At 37.4% G+C, this 27,487-nt stretch overlaps 1 protein-coding gene across 1 annotated transcript in view; it reads left to right on the top strand.

The window, feature by feature from the left end:
- The window catches only part of clasp1a (cytoplasmic linker associated protein 1a), a 91,151-nt gene that overhangs the window by 40,626 nt on the left and 23,038 nt on the right, over positions 1 to 27,487 (top strand). The window contains exons 9-26 of the mRNA XM_072444307.1: positions 5,757 to 5,897; positions 6,291 to 6,364; positions 7,818 to 7,910; positions 7,994 to 8,139; positions 9,077 to 9,212; positions 9,280 to 9,350; positions 10,171 to 10,230; positions 11,075 to 11,152; positions 12,051 to 12,218; positions 14,141 to 14,187; positions 14,355 to 14,519; positions 17,532 to 17,639; positions 18,778 to 18,804; positions 19,659 to 19,826; positions 22,108 to 22,212; positions 23,892 to 23,954; positions 24,620 to 24,723; positions 26,532 to 26,776. Coding sequence (XP_072300408.1) covers positions 5,757 to 5,897; positions 6,291 to 6,364; positions 7,818 to 7,910; positions 7,994 to 8,139; positions 9,077 to 9,212; positions 9,280 to 9,350; positions 10,171 to 10,230; positions 11,075 to 11,152; positions 12,051 to 12,218; positions 14,141 to 14,187; positions 14,355 to 14,519; positions 17,532 to 17,639; positions 18,778 to 18,804; positions 19,659 to 19,826; positions 22,108 to 22,212; positions 23,892 to 23,954; positions 24,620 to 24,723; positions 26,532 to 26,776 — 1,999 coding nt within the window. The remainder of the gene's footprint in view (positions 1 to 5,756; positions 5,898 to 6,290; positions 6,365 to 7,817; positions 7,911 to 7,993; positions 8,140 to 9,076; positions 9,213 to 9,279; positions 9,351 to 10,170; positions 10,231 to 11,074; positions 11,153 to 12,050; positions 12,219 to 14,140; positions 14,188 to 14,354; positions 14,520 to 17,531; positions 17,640 to 18,777; positions 18,805 to 19,658; positions 19,827 to 22,107; positions 22,213 to 23,891; positions 23,955 to 24,619; positions 24,724 to 26,531; positions 26,777 to 27,487) is intronic.

The following is a 27,487-nucleotide window of genomic DNA, read 5'->3' as shown; positions in this document are numbered from 1 at the left end:
TAACCTTGACCTAAAAATATATATATTTTCATCATGGTATTCAGATTGAGTATATTCCATATTATCGTAATCCATCTTGAAATGTTACTATAGTGACAGCAGTAGTTTACTTGCACACGAAAGATCTGATCATTCCTTTATTTTCTGCAATTATCCGATTATTGAAATATAATGTAAATGATGTGAGTAATCTGATTTCTTAATGATTGATCAAATTTAATGTGGCAAAGGATTGAATAAGTTGTTTTAGAATCCTTTTTACTTTGTCTTCTAAATACAACTGTTACTCTAAAAATCCATTGACACATTTTTGATGATCACGTTTCTCTTGGACTAATAAACACACACCAAAATCCAACTTAATTATTGAGTTATCCTATTATTCTAGCCACATAAATGTTATAAATATGTTTATTATAAGCCAACTATATTATTGTCAACAATGTGTTTATAACTGGTGACAGTGAAAATATAAAACAAATAAGTCTTCATTTATTTTAATAATCAACACTGAAAAGGCCAGCTACTTACTGTTACTGTGAAGTAGAGCTAATTTAAATGACAGTGTCTTGTTAAACTGAGATTTATATATACAAATACACATTTATATCCTGTTTTTTTACACACTACAGTTTGTCAAATTCAGAAAGGCAATGCAGTTTAGCTAAATTACCTTCAGTTGTGTTATTGATTAAACCGTAACGTTGGAAAACTCAACGGTGCAGATTTGATAGACTTGGCTCAGAAACTACATTCCAGTGAAAGTTGTTTACAAAGCTACAACGTATAACTCCTCAATACTGTAGAAATAGTGAATGATGTGATTGTCTTCCCAGAATGCTTTGCCAAGTGAATCAGAGTGTCCGCTCGGTGCCCATGTGACACAGGGTGGAAGAAGCAACCTATGTTTGATAAACATTATACATATATATGTTTTTAGTAGAATAAATTTTTTGTTGGAAATTTATCTAGAAATGTTACTGTCTGAAATATACAAAATGCATAGCTCATACAATGGTGTAAAAAGACCAAATAAATACTATATACTGAAATAGTCTTTATCAGGGGGCACCAGGCTGAGCCTGAGTCGACCCAAATATTGAACATCCAAACTCTGCTCTGCTTATTTATTTGAGAACTCAAGCTCCCTTTTTATTTCTTACAAAATAAACCTGCGAACTGCTGCAAATGTTATGCGCTTGCTATGTTTGGATCATGACAGCAATGATTTAATGAGAAGATAATAAAAATGAGACAGGTAATGCTCATTACTCGTGAGAGTGAGGAATGAGCTGTTACAGGGAGCAGCTGGGAGGAGCTGTCAGCGCGGGACAGACACAGATCCACTATTAGACCAGGACCAAACCAGAACTAAACCAGGTCTAACTCAGACAGGACTCAACAGGGTTTAAATGGAGGAGAAACTGTGTAGGAAAGGTTAAATCCTTAAATTTCAATGAAGACTTTTCTTGTATTTGCTTTGCACTTTTTGCATGTATTTGGACAATTACATTAGTTTAATTGAATTAGATTTAATACAGTGCTATCTGATTTCCTAATATTCTTTTAAACTGTTTTTTTGTTCCTATCACTAACCGGTTTAAAAATGTGAATTCATTTTGGGGTCACACACAAACACCCCACACAGGCACATTATCATCTTCAATTATATTTAAGAATAAAAACAGACTTAGTCTGAGTATATACGCAAAACAAGTCAATCAAACCTCCAGTTTCTAAAGATCCCCAATATATACAGGATTTGTGATGTTTGTTGAAATAGAAGTCCAATTGCATTGTCAAACTCCTGTGGCCGCTACAATTTAGGTCATTATTGTCTAGCATAATGTTTAAGTGGTTGTTAGCATAAAGGCAAATGTTTTGCTAATTGCTACTTAAAACAGTGCTAGAAGTGGTAATGTTTTTAATGAGGCTCTTGTGTTACTCACGTGTGGTTTAGTGTGTGTCCGTCGCCAAAAACTGTCCTTGTTTTTCATAGTTTGCTGAGGCTAATGCTAACACTGTGAACATGGATTGGAGCTAATGTATGGAAGGATACCAGCCTTTAGAATGTATTTATTATTTTATATGTCCCATATTCACTTCTTGTTGTTGTCATGTTCTTTTGACAGGACATTTTTGTTCAGTTCTGCTTTAAGTCTCCAACTGCTTCTGGTGATGGACAGATTAGTCTGCAGTTCAAATATTTTCTGCAGTCAGAGTCAATTTTGGGTAAATCCTTGTTTAAAACAAGTATAGCAGTTGTGTAATTCCATTCCCATCTCTGCTTTAGCCCTAATTTAGACCTGAATCGCCCTGTTTCAGACTTGTTTTACATCTGGTGGTATAAAGAAACTACATACACTCTTATTACATAGTTTATAGAGCTGCTGAGCTTTCCATCATAGAATGATTGCTTGGTTTCAATGGTCAGGTGTCTGGAAAAGCCTCAGCTTGCAGGTCCTTATGGTGAAGCTCAGCAAACATGTTTGTTGTGACATAAGTGTGATCCGCAGTCATCTGTCTCTTATGTAATGTTCCTCTGGCTGCTGCAGGGAGCGAGAGTGTGTGTGACCTGTGACCTGAAGCATCAGAGACTATTACCGGTACACACTTTCATTCAAAAGGATTATATTGCAAGAAGAGGAATAGACTCAAAGTGACCTTTTATTGGTAGAACGCTAGATTTTAACAATAAGTTAAACATTAAGTTCTATTTGATGTTTTTACTATTACAGTCAGACCAAATTATTCTTTATTTGCCATTTTGAATTGATTTTTTTTTTTTTAGAAGGAACTGTAATTGTAACTGAATTGTAATTTACTACTACTACTGTTATTATTACTACTACTAAAACTTCTACCATAACTTTGATGGTGATTTCAACACTACTTACTTCTACTCCAATAACTATTTGACTTCTACTAAAATACCATCTTTATCAAGCTTAATGGTTAAAAAATGTCCATGACCATGAGCATATTATGACTTATGTAATGAAGATAAATTGTAAAATCGAGTAATACTTGCATTATTCCTCAGTAAGAGAGCAGTTGTTGCTTAATCTTTGGTGGTAAAAAGGTGGATTTTGGTGTCTATTGTAACATTTTGCCGAAGCCTGTTCTTTTCTATACTTAGATGAAAAGTCTTTGCTTAAAGCCATGGATTTCTCAGAACTTTGTAGAACTTTGTAGAACTTTTCTCTAAATCCATCCTCCCTCTGGGCTTGTATTCTCCCTCTGCAGTAAAAGAGAACATCCTCTATTATGTAAAACTACTTTAGGAGGAATACAGGGGAATTTATCTGTGTAGCTTCAGCATCTCTGTCCGCTCACGTCCGTGTACTCTGACCCCTACTGGACACCCACAGGAACATCAGTTTGCCCTCAAGGTTTTATCCTTTATCCTTTATCCTTTCATTCATTCACATTCATCTTACCAAACACGTGTATTATTCTGCAAAAAACTTAAATTATGAATAATCCAGAGTGTGTCAGCTGATACCAACCCATCAAACACATTAACGAGATTTCAAAGCCTCGTTAAAAGCTATTGTTAAACCTTTTGGTGTTTTATTTTGTGTGCTTCTTGTAAATGTCTACTGACCACTGAGCATCCTCTTCACATGTCACATGTGAGGACAGCAGATGAAGGACATCATTTATATAATTTAATATGGAGATTTGCTTCACCATTCAAAAGTTATTGTGTCTGAGTGAGCAACGGGCTGAAATAGAGAATTCTTGTGTTTTTTCTAATTTTATGTTGCTGTCGATGGGATAGTCTCAGGGCTAAATATTTATAATTAGTCAAGTGTGAAGAAAATCTGAAAAATCTAAGTAGAAAATTGTAAGTGGCGAGTGTAAAATCTTAAATATAATCATGTACACTATGTTTTACTCAAATGTGTAGTCATATGCACTTTAAGCCATTCAACATTATAGTAAACAGCTGATTACTATAATGTTGAGAGGAATCTTGATGAAGACAATTTGGACACCAAAATGATCAGAACAAGATTGATGAGGGTCTTTAAAAACATGGAGGAGCCCTTTTCATAGAGTGAACCTGAGCATTGGATTCTAGAGAGGAAAATTGACTTGAATATTTTGGACTACTTTCTATTATTCCGTTCAAAATAACCCGTCTTGATCAGAGGATGTTATCTGTAGTATCTAAACAAATCCACTAAGCTAGCACACCTTTGCTAGCTAACCTCAAGCTTTATTTCCTAAGCAAATATCAGTTTGTGTTGACAGAATGAGCTGCTGTGGGAACAATAGACCCCTCCCATAGTTCATTCCTCTCTGAGGACCACGGCGTCATGCGTCTCTCTGACACACACACATTATGCTTCCCCGTTTCCCCGCACGCTAAAGACTCGCCTGTCTGCATCCCAGCCACATTCCCACACAGAGATGCCATTGGGAACACATCATGCTGAAGAGATTGGTGTGCAAGAAAATCTGCGCTTGTAAGCTTGTTAACCTTTTTGCGTCTGGTGTTCGGTTTTATTTATGCGTTGGTTAAAAGCTTAATTGTTCATTGAGCTGAACCTGTTGCATGTTGCCTTTTGCTAGCTTCCATGTTGTTTAGCTTTAAGCAGGTGGCAGTGGTTATGTCTGCAGTGTCACTGTCAGACATGTGTTAGCAGCAGGGAAAACGAACGTTTTGAAAGGAGGAGTTGTGGGTTCAATTCCTGCAAAGGGAGTTTATTGATGTAGTATTATTGTTTATAGATTTTTAATGCTTTGTTTGCCTCCTTTTACTGCAATTCTGGTATAAGTAGGAAAGGTAAACATCTAATGGTAGAGTAAGTGTTGATACAGGAAAAAGATTTGGACCTTTAACGATGGAGAATAGACCTATAAGAACGAGTATTAGACAACATGGTAACATCAATGGAACTACTTTCATTACTTTCCTAAACAGAGGAGTGCATTTATTATCATTGTAGGTTGTATCGACTATAGAGCTGTTCCCTTTGTATGGAAATCAAGTTTGAAATCTTAGTATTGTGACAATACTAGTGTGTCAAGACTTTGTAAAGAGCACAATGAGTTAAATGCGCTGCTATTATGTCGCTGCTATTATGTTGCTGTTGTTGTTATCTCCTCCTCTAATACTACAATAGGACTACTATTCTCTCTTAGTATAACGGTCACTACTACCATTAATTGCTGCTACTACTACCGGTACTACTTCTACTGCTGCATCTCCTGTGTTACTACTTCTGCCATAATTATTAATTGTTGCATTTGTACTACCTACACGTATACATTTATAGTACATAAGATAGCATGTTTTCAGATCGTTTGAATTGATTCCATAAGTGGTGGCCTGTTAAGGTTCATTTACATGTCAGGCATTGAGGATTTTTTTATTTTTGTTTCCACTTTAAAGGGTTAAGATTATCTGCCAGAGCAATACTTATTTTTTTAATATGTTTTTGGAATTGAGCTTGTCCAAGCACTTCAGCCCGGGGCTAATCCCTAGTGTGCCTGGTCATGCCTCTGCCAAACTAGATTCATTTTATAAGGTGACGCGGATGAGTCAAGGGCTACTGGAATGAAAAGGATGATGTGTTTGACTGTGGCCTCAGAGTTAGCTAAGAGCGGGCTGATTAATGTGACTGTTTTAATGACTTATTGATTATTACCGTAAATTTGCAGCTCTTTTCTCACAGCAATTGACCTGCATAAATAAGCACATCCGCCTAAACCGCCATGTTTTTCTTTCTCTTCTCGGATTGCAGATAAAAACTTTGAGGATGAAGACTCAGTGGACGGGGGCCGGTCCTCCTCCTCTTCGTCCTCCAAAGCACCCGCGAGTGGCAGAAGAACTGTCATAAGCTCAGTGAGGAGACCCAGCTCTGCCACAACGGCCAAAGTACCAGGTAAATAGTGTAGTAAACATTGATTGAAGTCAGTTTTTACTTTCACTGCATCAGGTTTTAGGATTGATGACTCTGGTTTAAAGGAGACATATTTTTTTTAGTGCTTAGTATTGAACTATAACATAAGGATATTTGCATTTTTGTTCATTGTATACCATGTAATAGTATACAAGTTTATACTAGTAGAAACAGGTCTATTGAGTCATGCTCAAAACTGCTGAGCTAATAAGCCCCGCCTCTTCAGCAGCAGGAAAATACAGCATTACTCACAAATGTAGGAATTAATCAGAATACAACTTCGAGTAAAACTAATGATGTGGAAATACCATTGTAATAAGGTTAAAACCTCATTATACTTGATTTTGGTTAACATGTCCCCTTTGTCTTTTGAAGGTAAAGAGGCTGGTGCTGGGGCTGTTGATGAAGAAGACTTTATCAAAGCCTTTGATGAAGTACCTGCTGTTCAGGTGGGTTTGGTCATAGTTTTGCAATGTTGATTACTGCAGCGACCAGAGGTGATTCTAGCCTTCCAAGTTTATGGGTCAAAAATAACATGTCTACAAACACACAGCGCTCTTATCTCTCTAACCCTATGGTGTGGTATACAAAAACACTTTAACACCTACTTCTTCTGGTGTTGAGGTGTTTTTGTCAAGTCCTGCTGTGTATTCTATGAGCATGGCCTCTATGGTTTAGTTCTCCTCAGTCTTTCTCATAGTTTAAACTGTACTAATACTACTATGTAAATCTAAAACTGTTAACAAACATATTCAGGGATAGTATTCAACTGTGCATGTTCACACCGATCTGTGGGGACTGCGCTCTGGGGATTAGTAGCTATATCACATTACAGGTGATCTGACCAATCACAGTGAGAGAGGCAGGTCTTTCTGTTGTGTTACAGTGTGCACTGGTGGGTGAGGGGGGGAGACGTGTTGGGAAAGAGGGAGAGATCTCAAATTAAAATGTTCAAGCTGCTTAACGTGTCCAGTACAACAAAACACAGGGCTTTTGGGCACAGATACTGCAGTTTGACCTCCTCCCAGACTCAGAAAATGGTCAGATAACTTTAAATGAAATGACCTATTCTTTTTTGTTTGTGGCTGCATTAATGACAAATTACCATTAAAAAACTGTCACTCCCATAACATAACAGAATAACAAAGGCCATGGGGATTAACAAAGCAAATAACAGAAACCTTATAACATTTTTATTTCCCCCTTAAAGAGCGTGACTTGGACAGGCCCATTTCAATGTGGATTGTATTGGCATTTTGATAATAACAGATTTGATATGTAAATGATTGATCTTTATAAAAACATGCAGACATGTTTGGTTTGAAGCAAAAAGTGATGTGGATTTAAAGCAGCATTAGCAGTTAGGGGTGGGCTATTGACAAAAATGTATATCTCTTTTTTTTTGTATCCCGTGTAGCATACCCCCCCAAATGAAGGTTGGCACTTTACTGATGATTTTTTTAATTAATGGCAATAAATCTTCAAAATACACCGTAAGAGCTGGGAAAAACAAAAAGACAGTGTGTAAATGCTAAATGCCATGCTCTTGCACCTTAGCAAACACCTTAGCATCAGAAAAGTTAGCTTGATATGACATCGTAATTAATACACATCAATTAACTGTTAACTGTATCACCAAACTTAAATAACATGGGCTTTGGTAACACAAAATACAACATTTGAGCTTTAATTTAAATATAACGATATTCAAACAATATTGTGTCAATCAAACAGAAATATGGTGTTAAACATTGAGGTTTAATCATCAGACAAATGTGAAATCTCTATTAAATGAATGTAAAGTGCAAATCTCTATTAAATGAAAGGTAAAGATTATCCAAATGTTGATCTATTGCCCACCTTAATTAGCAATGATAATATACATCTTCTATTCTTCTCCAGATCTTCTCCAACAGAGAGCTTGAAGAGCAGATGACCAAGATCCGAGAAGTGCTGTCAGATGAAAAGCATGACTGGGAGCACAGAATCGTGGCGGTAAGTCCTGCACTTTTTATACAGATCATTTCACATTCTTTGTAGTTTGCCATGACATATTTTTACACTTCTTCCCCGTGCAGTTGAAGAAGGTGCGCTCCCTGATCCTGGCCGGCGCCCTTGACTACGAGGGCTTCCCACAGCAGCTCAGGCTCCTGGAGGCCCCTCTCAAACTGTCCGCTAAAGACCTGCGCTCTCAGGTGGTACGAGAGGCCTGCATCACTCTGGGGTGAGTAAGAACCTGATGTGAAACTAGCGGGCAGTGTTCCACATAAAATAATAGTACTTTCGTTCTTACCGTGTGGTACTATTTAAAAAAACAAAAAACGGATACTTGCTCTAATCAATGATCGATTTGTATCAGATTTTTGACAACCCTATTAGTACGAATCATACTACATAATCTCAATATCATTTTAATAATTGCATGCTTCACAAAATAATAAGTGAAATGATATGAACTCATTTACAGTCTTTCTTATTTTTGTCAATTTGCTAATTAATTGTTGGTCTAGATGTTTGACCATGTTTCAAAGTGTATTTGATTAGTTTTAAATATTCATTTTCAAATTTGAATTAAAACAAAACAAGCTTAATAGACAGATCTTTAACAATATTGACAAATTCACTCTGCAGATTTGCACTAAAATGTCATTACAGCACTTATGACTGTTTAATGTATAATGATCTTAACTGGCTTCAGTCAAAAGAAAGGAAATAGCTTCTTTGGCTCATTGTAATCTTTAAATGCATCCACAATGACTTTCCCTGTCACCTGAAATAGTATTTGGTACCAATTAGCGTAGTTTTTATTTATTTGTATTTGTTGATGCTATGATGTGACTAATTCTGCTGATAGGCTAAATTCACTTACTGCCCACATCCTCTGCAGCTCTGGATCTACTGTACGTATAGAATAATTATAGATTAATGAGGTTGTGTCAGGAAATTTACAGGCCGACATCAATTATTTACGCACAGTTAGGCTAATGCAAATAAAGATTCTTCAGGCAAAAAATGAGCAAGAAAAATCTCCACGATTAAACATTAATCCTCAAAATATTTAATTACTTTCCTGATGAGGTGGAACTCCAGATACCTCAGATTTACTTTATGTGTAGTGTATTTTTTGTTGTAAATTAGTGTTCAAATGTGTGTGCCTGCAGCCATCTGTCGTCAGTGCTGGGAAACAAGTTTGACCACGGGGCGGAGAGCATCATGCCCACTCTGCTCAACCTGGTGCCCAACAGTGCCAAAATCATGGCCACGTCCGGAATGGTTGTCATCCGCCTCATCCTCAGGGTAAGTCTGTGCTAAGCGGGATCTATTCAATGTGGTGTGATTTAATGCTTGTATTTTTGTCCTGCAGCATACACATTACCCGCGTCTCATCCCCATCATCACCAGTAACTGCACCTCCAAGTCAGTCGCTGTCAGAAGGTAAAAGAATACTTGACCCAAATGTGAAATTAAGTGAACTAATCTTTATAAACTTAAATTTATCGTATTAAAGCCCCACTTTTCATCTCCACAGAACTGACTCCATTGAAATGTTTCTTTAGTAATAATATTCCACTGTATCTATCTCCATAAAGATTGTGCTGGTTTAACCATTCTGCAACCCTTTTTTTGAACTACTTGAAACAGTTTCACTAAAGTACACATGATACTGAACTAACCAAAAGATTCATTTAATAAACTGGATTTGAATAACCAGCTCTTCCACTTCATAACATATTTCCTTTTCCTTATTATATTAGAAATTGGCCTGAGACGCTTGATTGAGCTTCTCAGGCCAGCTCCTTTAGATTGAAAATGACTTTAGAATGGAAGGAAACATCTTGATTGTCCAAATGACTACCTCTGTAGCTTTTTTTTACGATGGTACGTTGCAAAGTAGTATAGTGATTGTTGTTTTGAAGACATGCAAATTAAATGATCAAGTATATCGTCATAAGTTATGTTATAAACTTTGAAGGTGATACTTTTGCACTTTTGTGATTCAATTTATAGACATTTCATATTTGTTTGAAAAGGAAACCTTTAAAGACATGTTTTAACACATTTCTGTTGGAGTGACATAACATCTTCTGAATATTGTCATCGGATATGGATATTAACTTTTGTTTACATGGCCCATCCCTACGATGACTGACTAAGTTTTCTATCAAGACAATACATGGACAATGAGCTAATCCTCCTAATATGAGTTATTTTTGCCAATGCCATGAAGGAATTATCTTGAATTATCTCTTTGCAGACGCTGCTACGAGTTCCTAGACCTTATGTTACAAGAGTGGCACACAAACACATTAGAAAGGTAAGCTATGGATAAAATACATCACCAAAACATAGTCATAATCATCAACCTTTGAATACATGGACACACACATACCTTCTCCTTTAAAATGCCCCCTACAGGTCGGACGACTCATTGAACTAAAATGTAGTTAAAATAAATATATTTTGAATTTTGCTAAAAACTATAAAAATGTTATCACAGAATAGCACATTTTTTTAGATTTACAATTTCACTTTCTGTTTATAATTGATGACATCACACTAGGAAATTTCCCAGCAACCACTGGGCAAAAACTAATCTTATGTCACTTTTTTTTTAAATTTGACAAATAAAAATAAATGAGAGCAACTTTATTTTGCTGAATTAATGTTTAAAGAGTCAAAAAAGTTGTTTCTTTGTGTAAATTATGCATAAAATTATCTAGTTTGATGTCATTTCCTGTCATTTTCTACAGATCTTTCAATGTTTTCTCCACAAATACCCACTCGATTGGTGTAAAGCTATAATTTATGTACAACAGGTACAAATACACCAAATAAAGTCCAAATTAGAAAGTCGTAAAAACCTGTCAGAGGCACTTTAATGTCGCCCATTTGAAACGCATTAGCATTTGAAGTTATAGAATATTTAAGTTAGTACTGAGCCGGGAGCGTGGCTGATGATGCCAAGAAAATAAATGGCACTTAAAAATCATCATTACCGAATCATCCAATCGTGACAAAACTGACATAGCTTCTCCATGACAACCACATATGAGGGTTTATATAGAGCGGGCGAAACACTGTGGGTTGGTCTTATTCCCTGTGGAGCTGTGGACGGTCAGTTAGACGGATCTGCTGAACATGTTTCCTTCCCGCCCCAGACATGTGGCCGTGCTGACTGAAACCATCAAGAAAGGAATCCACGACGCTGACTCTGAAGCCAGGTCCATCGCAAGGAAGTAAGAACGATTTTATATTCTGTACAAACAACACAAGCATGATTTATGACATTTTATGACACAACCAGGCATTAAACCTATGGAACCTATGGAACCAGGGCTGTAGGTGACTAAAGAAGTTCTTACATATTCCCTGAGCATTGATTGTTTTGGACTAAAGGCTATTTCACGCCAAGTCCAAACTGTGTAATGCTTTTATTCCCATTCCCAATAAAAAAAAAAGTGTTAAATCGACTAAAGGCACTAGAGGCATACAGCCCGTTACGACTCCAGTAGGATGTCACGATATCAAATGTTTGTGTTACGATTATATTTTGAGAAAAAACATCACGATTTAACAATTATTCAGGATTATTGAGACTGTGACCAAACAGCACAGAAATGTCTGACTTACTTGTTACTATTCCTCAAGTTTGTGACCTGCTTCTTCATGAAATTTCACTTTCCAAAAGACAAAATAAAGTGAAAAGTGAAAAAACAACTGCGAAATGAAAACATTATTTACATTTAGGTCTATTTTTTGGACGCTAGATTGGACTAAAAAGGCTTTATTTTGCTTTTTTTGGTTCTTACACTAACCCTAACCTAATAAGTGTGACATCCCTAAACTCCAGTAATTGAGGCTAGTTTAAACACTCATTTTTAAAAATACCATCAAATTCTGGCAGGGAAGAATAAATAGTATTCAGATATTTCCCCATGTGGGACAATAAAGGATTATCTTATCTTATCTTATCTTATAGGCAAAAACTTGCGTATTCTTAGCTCATAAGTATTATGAGTACATAAGTAAGTAGTGAAAGTGTGGTGTCATAAAATTGCTCTTCTTCATAAAGTGCTACGTCTTGATCCTGGTGAAACGATGCTTAATTAACAACGTGAACGAACACCGTTGCAGATGTTACTGGGGTTTCCATGGGCACTGCAGTCGAGAGGCAGAGCACTTGTTCCAGGCGCTGGAGTCCACGTATCAGAAGGCGCTGCAGTCCCACCTGAAGAGCTCCGACAGCATCGTGTCCCTGCCACAGTCCGACCGCTCGTCCTCCTCTTCACAGGAGAGTCTCAAGTAAGCTCTGACGTCTGGGGAATACACAAATGTAGGATTGCATTGGGAATGTTGTTTTGAACATATGCAACATTTGAATGTCCAGTGTGTCGTTGTGTCCATGTGCTCTGAGAAATGTTACAAAAAGAGCTGATTAAAAATTAAAAAAAATTTATGTGGTAAACTTTAATATAAGGGTGTTTGGTGATATTTCTGCATTTTTGGGCATAATTTGACAGACATTTTACATTTGTCAGATAATTAAACCTCAAAGGATGCATTTAAAGACATCTAAATCAAAATATAGATATACCAGTATTTTCCGGACTAAAAGTATAAGTTGCACCAGCCAAAAAATGCATAATAGAGAAGAAAAAAACATACATAAGTTGCACTGGAGTATGAAATGCGGTTGCAAGTGTGAAAATAACAAATAATATCACACATAAGTCGCTCCGGAGTATAAGTATATAAGTATAAAGTATAAGTCGCACCCCGGCCAAAACTATGAAAAAAGGTGCAACTTATAGTCCAAAAAATACGGTATTGTGATACCATGAGTAGTATTTGGTATATTGTACTTAATTATTTTTTGCAACAGAGCTACAGTTTTGTTGCTTCTTAAGAGAAAAGAAACTTGTTTATGCAAAACAATTGACATATTTACAGTTTGATTGAAATGGGTGTATTTCATATTAAGTTTGTGTTGATTGTGTTTTAACAAAGAAATACTGTTGAAATGTATTTGGCTCTTTACAAATAGTGACACATCTTAGAATATCACATGCAATATGTCAATTATGGCATTTTCTGTGTACACATTTTTGCCATTAAACTTTAAGTAGTATCTGTGTATATCAGTCTATATAGAGCCGATATTTAGTCTGGCCTAAAGAATACACATAAGCTTTATTTGAATATGTATAATACGCAAAGAGCAAACTGCTCAAAAACATAATTACACTGCTGTCTTATCTTTGTTTGTACTAAAACTGTTCTAGATGAGGTTTTGAAGTCATATAAAATTAAATACACGGGGAAAAATAATCTAAATTGGCCCACAAATATCGGCAGAACTTATCGGTTTCTCTGGTTTCGTAATAATTCGTGTGACTAGAAATGTTTTATTAAATTACATAATACTGGAAAAAACTGAAACAACAAAACTGCACGATGGCTTTGGCTGTTCCTTCTGCGTGAATAAGTAAGAAAAGTAGGTTTTATAGACTATATAGACTAAGACCACTTAAATTATCTTTTTAATTACATTTCAATACTGAGATAAGCTAATTTGATTTTGATTGATTATCTCAGTCCTCTATTGGCTTTATTGCTTCCGTTGCTTGCTGTAATTTGCTGTAATTGATTGGAGAAGCCGCTAATGCACAGGGCTTGTTGGATATGACAGGACAAACACGGGGGATTATTGTGGTTTGTTGAGATCACATTCGAGAACAGTGATTAACAACCACATACTCATACATAATATCAATCTGCTCTCAACCAGGAAGTAAAACCAACATCATTATTGTACAGTAATGAACATTTTGTCCCCCAGTCTCTATGTGTTCACAGTTTGTCCTCAGAGCATCAGATTTGTCTTTTTAATGAGGGAAAATGGACATAGAAGAACAAATAGGCAAAAAATATGGATGATATACATGATTACATAACTGTGCAACCAGTTATTTTATTTCCCAGTAAATACATTTTGTCGTTATTTTACAATTTGTGTACTTAACAAACATGTGTGGGACTTGATTTTAAAGTCTTAATATCGGTAAAGGGCAAAAATTAAAACGCTTTACGGTCATGGTACACTTTATTGTCCTTTGCATTCTGTGCAGTCTCATTTTATTGTACTTATTAAACATGAAAAAATGTTATGTCTGCAATATGTGTAATAATATTCTTTTTTTTTTTCATTCTATTTTTTTCTACAGTCGCCCACTTTCTGTGAGAAGTGGCATTGGAGGGAGCATGACCAGAAGTATGTCCCTTATTATTAGTTTTTAAAATGTTTTTACGGGTGTAGCAATATCAAAATCTCACTATATATTACAATGAGCGCTCAGTAATCTCTCTCATTTAGATTGTTTTGCGTCTGTATTGTAGAAATGCAAACTGTACTCTGTTGCTTTGTGACTGCCGTTCCAGGTAAACTGGTGAGTTCTCGGGGGCCCCCTCAGTCCGGGTCCCTGCAGCGGTCTCGCAGCGACGTCGACGTGAACGCTGCAACCACCGCCAAATCCCGCCTGACCCCCGCCCCCTCGCCGTTCAGCACCGCGGCCGCGCTGCCTCCGGGCTCCTATGCCTCTTTAGGTAACACACTTACTCTTACTGTCTCTGAGGATTATGAGAACCGTCTGCGCCAAAAAATAGATGATTTTAAATGTAGTTCAAAATGGATCCACATGTCGAAGACGCAGCCAATCAGATGCTTCAAAAAAGTGTGTTTTAAGCTTCATGGACCATATGCTCCCAATCAAATGAACCAAATGTTTTATTTCACCTGCAATTAGGGGTGAAAATCTAGAGGAAAATGTGATTAATGTTGATGCAGTGAACAATTAGTGTTCAACAGGGATTTCAGTATTTAAATAATGTACCACTTTATAATAACAACACTTTTATTGTCCTTAATCAAGCATGAACATGGTGAAGGTTTGCTGTAACATGTTTTGTGCTAACAGGGCGCTCTCGGTGGGACTTTCCTGGTTAAATAAAGGTCAATAAATAAATAAATAAATTATTAAAGGCTTAATTTATAATGAACACAAATAGATTATTAGAATGATTCATGCTTAGTAACTACTACCCCCAGTATGACTTGTTAAGTCTTTGCTCATGCTTTATTAAGGCTAATTAAGGTGTATTATAAAGAGAGACCCTTCTCAGTCATTGTTTATTTATTTCTGTTGTTGAAAATCATTCCCAATACTTTGATTCCCAATATCGTTCTCGATATTGCGACATTTTGAAGGCGTCGTCCAAAGGAATGAATTGTTGCATTCATTTCAAGCAGAAGTGACAGGTAATTTATTCCTGAGGGACTTTTCTGCTGCTCATTCAAATGTACCAGTAATGACTGACGTGCCGAGTTTCTGCGGTTACATGACCCGTCTGATTACTCTATATAATAATCGAAAAGCTTCAGAAATCATATAATAATCAGATTTTGGTGTACATGTGAACATAAATCAAGGATAACTTCACTTAGTATCTGTAGCAATCATGGCGTTCTGTATGAAGTGTCCATAGTATCTTTAAAAATGTCATGTAAATTATGTAAAGCAATCCCAAGAAAATGTCAGTTTATCTCTCAGCTATTGTACAATCATCAAGCATTACATCGTTATATCATACTCTCAAAATTATTGTTACTGCCCTTTCCTTAAAAATGAATAACTGTCAAATGCTGTCTGCTGGATTATTGGACTGCTGTACTACCTGGAACTACCTTGATTGGATAGTAGTAGGACCCACCTTCTCCGCTTTCGGCTGAACGTTCTCCCTCTTATGATGACCCCCCCTCCCGATTTTCTCCAATCACTAACGTGTTCCTCTGCACCTCTGCTTCCCCCGCACCGCTGCACTTCCTCTTTTATACCACCAGATGGCACGCCTGGTAAAGTGGATGGTAAGGCTGTTGAATGAAGTGTTTCTTGTCTGTAGCAGGTTTACGTCCCTTTCTGTCCTCATCATACAGTACGTTCTTCTTCCAAACCTATCGTCTCTCTTCCCAAGTCCGACTAAGTGGCTTCTGTGGACCTCTGCATGGACCCTCTCTGCATGACCCGTAACCCTAATGTCCATTCTTCATTCTCTAGGATTGTGTCTAGATCTGATGTTTGTCTTGTTACAGAAACGTGGAGCATACAGGAACAAATGTTCAACGTCTTTGGTAGAGTCAAATAGGCTTTACCAATGGCCAAGCTTCAAATTTAAAATGACAAAATGTACACTCGGCCTGGTGGGGAGACATCTTTTGTTTCGTTAGGGTTCAGCCTCCACTCATTGCGTTACCCTGACAGCTTTAAGGGAAGCCTAAGGATGCTAAACCATTTTGAAAAGGCAACTATAATTCTGTTTTTGTTGCCAGTAATTTTGAAATCCACAATCTAACAGACTATTCTCAAAATTAGTTTGAATCAAAAATGTTTGGTCAAGGAGTTTTATCTCAGCTATAGAATTGAACATGTGATGTTTTAGCTTATTATTCAGGTATGCTGCTCTAAAACAAACCTTTTACAAATGTTGTGTCAGAACACTTTGTACTAAACTGTAGGATTAGTTATTTACTTCACAGTAAGCCTGCAGGAAGGGAGTGCTGCTGTTTGTAAAAGTCTGTTTTAATGAATGGGCCTCATTATCAGTGTGAGAACGACACTTATTTTGAACCTACTCACAGGTTATCAATGAGACCATAAACATAACGTGTTGAGTAACACGTTCATGGCATTAGATAAACATTAACATTTGTGCACAATACTCAAAGTGTGACACAAAAGAGGTCATCTAAGCATAAAGGAACATAGCAAAGAAAACACAACAATGACGTATAAGGCCAATAGGGCAGGTGTCATTAACTGTTGGCTTTTCATCACAGAAAATAGTTTTTCAGTAACATTCATATGTCCACCTCACTTACCACTGATTTAACTGACTCATTAAAAAAAAAATACAATGCAAACTATTAATAAACCATAGTGCTATAAAATATGGGTTATCAAGCCTTTCAGACCTGGACCCCAATTAGTTTGAGCCTTTGATCATTTTGGTGGTAAAAATATGATGAGATAATGAGTAAGTAAAGCTTTTGAGAACCTGTGTCTGGTGTGAGAACATGAATATTTACTGTTTGTCTGTCTTTCTCCTAAACTGGGTCGATATAGTAGTTTGCCATGTGTCACAATGTGCGTGGTGGGGACAAGCCAAAGTGTTAAATGTTTATTTTAATGGCTTAGTTACATTATTTAGTATTATAAGCCATCTACAAATGCCTTATAAGTGCAAAAACAAAGAAATGAGTGCTTATTAATGCCTTGTATATGGTCAAAAATGCCATATAAATTATCTTAAAATGTCAAATATTACAATTTCAATCACTATTTGGATTCAACCTACTCTCCATGTACCGGTGAACACATTTTTGGCAGACACACTATAGACCCCGGCTGTCTGTTGCCCCTCTGTTTTTCAGGAGCTTTATCTCCTCATCTGGATCATTCTATTTCCCCAGACTTTTCTTCATCCACAGAAATGTTAAGGCCTGACATAAACCATTATCTACCTTTACTTTTCAACATTTGTGTCATTTTTATTCCCGCACAGGTCGTGTTCGCACCAGGAGAACCAGCTCTGGCAGCGTAGGCGGGGCCAGTCCTTCGGTGGTGGACAGTAGGGGGCGCACTCGAGCTAAAGTGGTCTCCCAATCCCAGCGTATGTACAGTGAATCGCACATAAAAGTTTTTTTCCACATTTCATACATGTCTAAGTATGATCAAATAATTCCAGAGGTCATACTAGATTTTCCACTAAATGTTTGTGTGATGTTTCTCAGCCAAAAATAAATAACCAAAATGCTAAGAAACTTATACACAAACGTCATGTATTTGTTCTTACCTGCATGTGTAGTTTCTGTGCAATAGATTTTGTTCAGATCTGGCATTAAAACTTGCATTGGATGTTTGAAAACCCCTTCTCCAATTCTTAGATTTGAAGAATATGGAAAGAGTACATTATCTTAGCTGTTACCAAATTACATAGTAGTAGTAGAACAGTGTTTGCAGTAGCAGGAGTACAGCAGTAACAACTGTAGTAGTGGTGCTAGTGTCAGTCATAACTATAGCAGCAGTAGTAGTATGATCAGAAGTAACAACATCAGTAGTGGTAGTGTCAGTCAAAGCAGCATTAGGGGTTTTAGTGACAACTGCAGTAGTAGTAGCAGCAGCAGCAGCAGCAGCAGCATTAGTAGTAACAAATGTAGTAGTAGTAGTAGTAGTAGTAGTAGTAGTAGTAGTAGTAGTAGTAGTAGTAGTAGTAGTAGTAGTAGTAGTAGTAGTAGTAGTAGTAGTAGTAGTAGTAGTAGTAGTAGTAGTAGTAGTAGTAGTAGTAGTAGTAGTAGTAGTAGTAGTAGTAGTAGTAGTAGTAGTAGTAGTAGTAGCAACTGTTGTAGAGGAAGCAGCAGCAGCAGCAGCAGTAGTAGTAGTAGTAGTAGTAGTAGTAGTAGTAGGAGTAGTAGTTTTAACGACAGTAGTAGTCCCATTAGTTGTAGTACTAGTAAACCCAGTCTAACAACCATTCTTACTCTATCTAATGCCACGTTTGAACTGAATCTTAGCTAGTGACACTGACTACCTGTGACTAATACTAACACTGATACTAATACTAACACTAATACTAATACTAACACTAATACTAATACTAATACTAATACTAATACTAATACTAATACTAATACTAATTGTATAAGCCAACACAATATCGAAAGCATTCACAGGCGCTCAGTGCAGCTACATGTACATAACCCTGTGTCTCATGTTCTTCACCTGTCCCGCCTACTGCCTCTACCATTCAGGATCCAGATCTGCCAATCCCATCAGTGGTAAGGCCCATCCGCCCCTCAGCACTCTGTCGCCCAAAGAGCTTTGCACGGCCACGTCTTTGGTGTTTTTACTTTCACGTTTCCACATTTTAGCGGCACTCTCCCCTCACTGTACCCCCACATGGTGTATTAGCCGTTTGAACACTCCGTGCTCAGTTAAACCCGGTGTTTTGTTGTTGAAGGCTTCACCGCACTGTCTAGCGCCATCTTGCTGTTGTCCTGCTTGTCATCGTTCACACATTTGTCATGGTGTTTCGTGTTCGTGGTGCAAGGTTCTCACGCTCGTTCTACGTAAAGGAACTAATACGGGACCACGTTGGGGGAGCTCCTCACAGCTTTGAGCAAATACAGATTTAAGAGTTCATCCCACTTGCGAGAAGGTTCGGCTTTCCATTCCCCGGGCTTCTCTGTCCAGAGTTTGCGATGAGAATGAGTTTCCTCCAAACCAAAACATGCACCATGGGTAAGATCCTCGAGCTAAGGAAGTCCTGACCAACCCAAGCTCAAGATGGGTTAAGTGTTTAGTGTTCCTATTCGTAATTGGAATAAATTAATTGATTCAAAGTAATGAGTAGCATTTGTACAATACAGCCAAATACTTTTAATATTTCTTCTTGTTGGCATCCATCTTGCCACCAACTACATAAAGGCTCCTCAATGTGAAGCTGTGGGCTGGTGTAAGCAAGCAAAATACTCCTAGAGCCCCACCGTTTAATCGGACGTGGCTGGGAAGATTACAAAAGTAGCATTACCTGAATAAAACATTGAAGTTGAACCAAGGCCTTTCTCTTTTTCATGTTACCTGACTGATTTTCTAACTCCCTCTCATGTCCGTCTCTCTCCCCCTCTCGTAGCTGGCAGCCGCTCCAGTTCTCCGGGTAAACTGTTGAGCAGCTACGGCCGTATCCCCCGTACCACCGGCTCCATCTCCTCTGCCTCCTCCACACCAGCAGACAAGCGGACTAGGATCCCCCGCAGTCAGGGCTGCAGCCGGGAGACCAGCCCCAGCCGCATGGGACTGGGTAAGACCACACGCAGCTCCATCCGGCCAGGAAACCAGCCTCATTTTGGCCGGCCAGGAAAACGATTGTCACGCGTATTCTATGGTCCATTCTATTTTGAAAAGTTCCATAAATTATCATTTTTAAGTAGTCTTTTTTTTTCCTTTTTTTTTTGTGATTCTTGACATTCATTGTTATATTTTTTGAAATGACTAGACAGAAATGAGAGAGAGAAATTAGTTTATTTCGGTTGGGTAAAACAAATGACTATCACGCCTACCCTTTTAACAGAGTCACATCTGCACAGATACTTTGATACATTAGAAAATATATATATATTTGTACAGATTTCACAAATACATTATTGAATTTCCCCCTTATATTCTTGTTAAACGATTGACTTGAACAGTTTTTTTAATTGGAAAATAGAATTACTCTTCTTAAGTTTGTCTGTTAGACCATTCCACAAGTCGACCCCATGAACAGAAAAACTATTCTTTTTTACATTTGCTTTAACCAATTGTTTTTTAAACTTATACTTTCCTCTTAGATCATATTAAGCTTCCTAATTTCAAACAAACACAATATTTTCCCTAACTTTCCTAACTTTATACATGAACAATGCTGTATTAAGATTGACTAGATCATGGAATTTTAGTGCTCAAATTCTTATAGCTTTTTTTTTGCAAAATAAAAATGTAATTTGTATTTGACTTGTAGCTATGCCCCCAAATGTCAATGCAGTAAGTCATATGTGGTACTAGCAGAGAACAATATAAAGTATACAATGTAGCTTTGTTGAAGAAAAACTTGATCTATGTAATATAGCAACAGTTCTTGACATTTTTGTCAGTACATTATGTGTGTTATGTGTGGTTTCCAAGATCATTTGTGATCTAATATTACTCCAAGTATCTGTAATATTGACAGTTACCGAATATGATATTATACTATATCCGACATTGTGAAATAGAATAACTGTTTTTTTAACATTACAATTCCACAAATAAAACATTGTCACACTTAGTTAGACATGTAAGCAAATTAGCCTATGTATTTTGAAGCGTGTATTTTTCTAAATCTTTTTTTACAGAGTTTTCTTGGTTCAGATAAGTGGCTCTCTTTATCTCTTCACTATCTCAGCTTCCAGCTGGAGAGATAAACAAGTTGTGGCCCCGTTTTTCAATGGAATGTTCATATGACATAACAAGTGTGTTGGACTCAACTTCTGGTCCCTGGTTGACATATTCTAACTCCAAATTGCATTATTAGTTTCCAATCATTTAAACTTTAAGAAACAAAGAAAGGTCTACAAGAAACACAGTCTAAATAGTCCCTTATGCTACTTCTCTGCATGCATTTTCCTGAATGTCTTGCAGTGTCTAACATTTATTTGAGCTGATGTTTAAACCTCAGAATCCAGCTTTTTAACATGTTTGTGATTGTACTCATGCTCCAGCTGCAACGCTTAAACATCATGTCTACTCTTCTCTAAAATGACTCGCATTATCATTATTATACACACTTTGATTTGAATAAATTCACAAATATACAAAATGTTTATTTTCTACTGCATAGGAGTACTAAGTTACAAATATAAAATTGTTCTGCTGCAACATTTGACTTCCAAACATCACTTTTTGTAGCTGTTAAGTAGTTTAGATCTGAGCCAAATCTGTCCATCCTGTGGCTTTATTACCACGGACACAGTAAGTTTCCAAAGAAAGTTTAGTTTTATTTATAGAGCACTTAACAGATTAAATCACAAAGTGCGAGAAGAACACATAACAAGAAATGTTAAAACAAACTCAGTCAATGTAAAGCTTCTCTAAATAGAAATGTTTTTAGCTGCAGTGCAAATACAGGTTTATTCAGTGAAATTAATTAACATAGTATGATATAATTCCCTTTTTTTAAGCAATGAATTTACAAACTCCAACTGTCACAACATATGAACAAATTACTTACTTTTGAGGGTTTCTCTTTCTCCAATGATGCATTATAGCAGTTGAGTTTTGCCAAATAAATGATAAAATAATTTGCATTCAAGCCAAATTCTCTTCAAAATGTTTTAAGTTTAATTTTAAATGTTGTTTCAAGTATCCATATTTAGCCTTCCCTCTTTCACCCTCTCCCTGCCCTCTCCCTGCCCTCTCCCTGCCCTCTCCCTGCCCTCTCCCTGCCCTCTCCCTGCCCTCTCCCTGCCCTCTGCCATAACCGCTCACTGACATGGCCGCCTCACTTGTTGCCCTGACAGCCAGCCTGTGTGGTAAAAGTCTTGTCCCTTCCTACCGCACGCTAGCCCGGAGCCGCATCCCACGGCCCAGCATGAGCCAGGGCTGTAGTCGTGACACCAGCAGGGAGAGCAGCCGCGACACCAGCCCTGCGCGGGGCTTCACTTCTCTGGGTGAGTAAAGCTAACGTGCTAACACCAGCGCTAACGCCTGAAGCGGAAAATATCTTTATGTCTTTCTCTTCAGGCTTTTCATGCATGCACTACAACTAACTGTACTTGAAAGGTGTGGTGTTGTTTATTCTGCAAAACGTTCATTGTGGTTCTCAATCGGTGGGTCGAGGCGGAACCTATAGTGGGCCGCAGTATCATTTTAAGTTGGGCGCTTGAAATTCACACATGGATTTAATTGAATAACCATTTTGTTGACTTCCAAACGTCACCTTTACCAAATTTAAAGAACTAGCTAGTGGTGCGAACATTTTTCATCATGTTATAATAGTTATGGTTAATATATTAACCTTTGTTTTAGTAGGTGGTGCGCCACGATAACTTTTCAATCACAAAAATGTGCCAAGACTCAATTTTATTATTATTATTTTTTTAATCCATCAGTAGTTGTGTTGTCTTGACTGAATTGTTAACGGTATTTGAGTGGTTCTCTTATAGGAAGGCTGTCAGTTTGATCCCAGTTCTTTTCAGAGGCTACTGTTGATGTGTCCTTGGGCAAGACACGTCATCTGCTTTGCTTAAGTGTGAATGTTGAGTGCACAGTATGTGAGTGATTGTAAGCCACCACCATTGAGTGTCCGAGTTGAATTTATAATGCACTGTAAAGCAACTAACGAGTGATCAGAAAACGGAAAGTCCACAAACGGTGAAGCAACAACAACGAGTGTGTGTTTTTGTTTTTTAAGGATTTTTTGGGCCCGTAGGCTTTATTAGACAGGACAATTTCAGGGTAAACTGGGGATGAGAGGCAACACACAGGAAGTTGTATTTTGAAACATTTTGTTGGGATTTTACCTGAAACTCAACTCTAGACCACACATATCTTTAGATTTAGTTTTCCTTTTTTGAGTAATTCAGTTGTAATTCATGATTGATTTTTTTTTTCAAACATAGAAGAAGAGAAACAACAGAACAACACACACACACAAAACATAATAATAGTAATAATAATACTAAAAGTAGAAAATAAGGGAGTGGCATCAAAAAAGAGAAAGAAAATTAGAGCATTAATGAGCAGAGTTAAAGCATAATACGTTTCAAATAATTGGCCCATTTTGTCCATTGTTTTGAAATGAGTCCAGAAGTATTTTTTTCCATTGTGCGTATGTCTGTTATGATGTCCAGTCCTTAATCATAGGATCGGTTTGAGTCATCCATTTTTTTGCGAAGGCCTTCTTCCCAGCTGCCAGGAGAATTACGGACGTTCCCACTTGCGCCGCCATTAATTGTGCCCTTCCTCTTGTATTATTTTTGCTCAGGACGGACAATCTTGACAGCAAATAAGCTCTGTACAGATGACAAAACTGTTTTCAGGCCGTCCAGATAAACGGTGCATTGTTGACTTGTTGGTGCACATGAACATTGAACATTTTACACATATCAACTTACTTCTAACTGCTAGTTCTCCATTGTAATGAAGTGAATTCCCACTTCCCGCTTGAAGTGCCGATCAGCAGTCAGAAGTAAAAATGGGCTGAATACAGAAAAACACTATCTACATTTTGGTTGAAATCCCCATAGTTGACAATGTTGTGTTGTGGCTTTCACATGAGTCTTTGGTGAATAATACTAACCTCCCATGTCGTGGATGTGCCCCTCTGCTCCTCCTCCTCCTCCTGCAGCCTCTCGACGTCATTCTCGTTCCACCAGCGCTCTGCCCTCAGCTGACCCCCATGGCCCGTCAGGTGACCTGCATGACCCGCGCCCCTCCCACATCCACCCAGTGCCCAGTGCCCATTTTATTAGACCTCATGTAGAAACCCAGTGGCATGTTTTTGTTGTTTAGTGATAGAAGCATCCTCCATCGTCTCGTATTTGTTATATCTATTGGATTTATTAATTTCAGGGACTGTGCTCATGTGGTTGGTGACATCCTGATTTGAGTTGTATCATAGAATTTTAGTGGTATTGGATTATGCTTTTTAGTTTGGCATCATTGAAGTCGAACAGAATTTGGAAAACAAAAATACTGCACTGTAAAAAGGACCACATTAGTTAATTTCACGCGAATTGAGACCATTCGGACCATTTGAGTGGATGTACCTACTAATTATATCTAGATTTTCAACTTGTCGGACGGTATACATAACATTTCCTGCCAATTGATTGAGAAATGTGCGGAAAATTGTTTAAAAATAGTTGCATTCAAATCACGATTGTAACACTTGCAGTGCCTCTGTGTATATTTATTTATGCAGGTGTCATCTTAGCTTTGTTTAATTTTATTTCAAGCTATCTCCTCTAAATGTTACAAATAGTTCACAATGTATTCTTTGTATCTGAACCAGGTAAGTTCGGGTTTGTGTCTGTTATCTTGTCTCACACTTTTCCCTCCCGTGTTGCTTTCTAGACCGTTATGGCTACATCAACCAGGCTCGTATCTCTGCCTCTGTTAACGCCATGAGAGTCCTGAACACGGGCACTGAGGTGGAGGCTGCAGTCGCTGATGCTCTGGTCAGTATTAGTAAAATGTATAATTTTATCATGCCCGTTGACTGTAGTAGTATCTGCCTATAATGTCCATAAAGGTCAATTAAACCATGTGTATTAACTGATGCAATTTACTGAAATATGTATTGGACACATTGACTATGACACAACACAATGTTTTTTAGCTTTTTTCCATGTTATAATGTTGTCCCCTCCTAAATATTTACCTGGAGTTGAATTTGGAGGATTCCTGATTATGAGGAAATCCGGACATCCCCAGGCTTGTTCTGGGCATTGCATTTCAAACATTAGATACTCTGCGATACAACTCAATTGGATGCAATGGGGAATGTTAATTCAGACAGTTAGATTGTGTGTTATGTTTTACTAAGGAAACAATATATTATGTTGATTTTTCACAATTAAAGTGATTTGAATCTAATGTATGTGTTTTTTATCATGATGACTACTTCATGATGACTACTTGAACATCCTAGTTAACATAGTGATAGACAGATAACTTTCCATTTAGCTTAAAACGACCATAATATATGCAGGGTCAGGCTATAAAGTTTAATTCCAATTCAACAGAAAGTCATGTTTTTCTCGCCAATTTATGTAAACAACGTTCGATGTAAGCTATGTGTCTAAGTATTGCGTTGATTAGTACAACAGTGTTTTTGCAAGTCCACCATCAAACTGTTCTTTCTCCCTGTTAAACCCTCCCTCTCTCCTCTTTTGCCTCTCGTCGTTGCCCTTTCAGCTGTTAGGAGACTCCAGGAATAAGGTAGTTTACCCTTTTTAACGTGTGCATAAATCCATACCATCACATACTTATTTAACACTACCAAAATATCTTGAGCGGTTTGATCCTTTTTTAAACTTTATTTTGAATGATTAGATTTGCTCTTGTGATTCTAACTCTCAGCTTATGTCATTGTGATACTGTGCTCTCCATTGGTGTTCTGCGCATCACTTGAAATGTATTAATATTAGTGCACTGCTGCTTATGAAATGTATTCTTGGCTAGTTTGCTTGGCTTTAGTAGCTTATCGAATACACAAATTTTGGACTGTGTGTAGTGAGAATTATGCATGCGTTTTGGATTTCAATTACAACAGTCCAGATCAGCTATAATAGGTGATTCAAATAGCCAAAACATCAACAGCTTTTCCGATAGTGATGGGCTGATCGGTACAAAAATAAAAGATATTGAAAGTATCAATACTTAAAAAGTCTTCAAAAAATATAGTTTTGAAATGCATTGTTTCTATTTGAGTTTATCTGCCATTTTATTTAATCTTTAGATCAGTTCATGCTGAATAATAATGATGATGAATATCTCTAGATGTACGCTAATTCATTATAGTAGAGGAGTTTGATGCATTTTAATACAAAACTCATGGTATTATTGGATCGGATCAATGTTGTGATACTTGCCATAGTATTACTTCAATCAAACGTTATTAAGTTATTGCCCATCAGCATTTAACAATATCTCAATATAACACATTTTTAAATCAGAAAAATATCACCAGCCTTGCCACAATCTGCCAATCTGAAATGATAATAACACCTCAGTCCTTCTGCCCACTCCTTCTATTGGCCAGCCTCTTTCATACGAGTGACAGATGGATTTAACCAATCACAGTGAAGCAAGAATTTTCAGAAAAAGCAGGCCATATAAAGCTGCTGTACATAAATTGTAATTTAAAAAGAAAATTGATCTAGAAACTACCACAATTAGAAACGCAAAACCGTAAAATCTTAACACGTGAAAGTGCATGGCTGCCTCGTATATCTTTTCCTACAACTGCTGTCATTTTCTTCAGCGTAAGCCTATAAGGAGAAGGTACGAGTCCCCGGGCATGTACTCTGACGACGATGCCAACAGCGATGCGTCCAGCGCCTGTTCAGACCGCTCGTACAGCTCTCGGAACGGAGGGATCCCCCATTACCTCAGGCAGACGGAGGACGTGGCCGAGGTCCTCAACCACTGCGCCAGCTCCAACTGGTCTGAGAGGAAAGAGGGGCTGCTGGGGCTGCAGAACCTGCTCAAGAGCCAGAGGATACTCAGGTGGGATTTGGGCCCGGCCACTATGTTTCATATTGTACTAATGATTCTGTGGTATATCATTTGTAAAAGGAATTTCTCCAATGTGGCAACAATGAAGTTCAAATATATCTTAAAATGAAAACGTTAATTTAAATATTAGTCTTTTAGGGTTAAAAACATACCTCGAGTTGTATTTTGCTTCATTTATCAGTCCTCTTTATGAGGTGGTCTTCTCTGTGCACTGACAAATCACTTTGTTTCAATATTCCCCTGATGGTTGCATCACATGTAGAAGATATAGTTTTTAATTCCATAAACCATCACCAAACATGTTCAGAGTGTTTTTGTGCTCAAATTGTGTTCACATCGAACAAATGGCTCTATTAGCAAAGCGATCACGATGCTTAAAGGGCAACGCACACCGGGACGCTCTGCCACGCCGCAAAATAGACCCCTCCAATATGTCCTCAGAGTGTGCACATAATATGTCAACTTTCACAGGAGCTGTTACGGTTTCTGCCAGATTAGGATGAAAACAAAAAAACATAATTTATTATCTAATCTATTTTTACTGTCAATTACCGTCCCTATTAATTATATTGTGTTCGCTTTTACCGCGATAAAAATATTTGGCAAGAAAGTATGGCATTGTAGCATCTTCAAAAAACATTAGATAGATAACAGGTATGTTTATCATGATTTTTTAAAACCTTGTTAGGCCTATAAAAACTT

The sequence above is a fragment of the Eucyclogobius newberryi genome, unplaced genomic scaffold (genome assembly GCF_026437365.1).
Source record: "Eucyclogobius newberryi isolate DKJ021-1_F unplaced genomic scaffold, fEucNew1.0.hap1 SCAF_14, whole genome shotgun sequence".
NCBI classification, from domain to species: Eukaryota; Metazoa; Chordata; class Actinopteri; order Gobiiformes; family Gobiidae; genus Eucyclogobius; species Eucyclogobius newberryi.
This window is presented reverse-complemented; position numbering and strand designations above follow the sequence as displayed.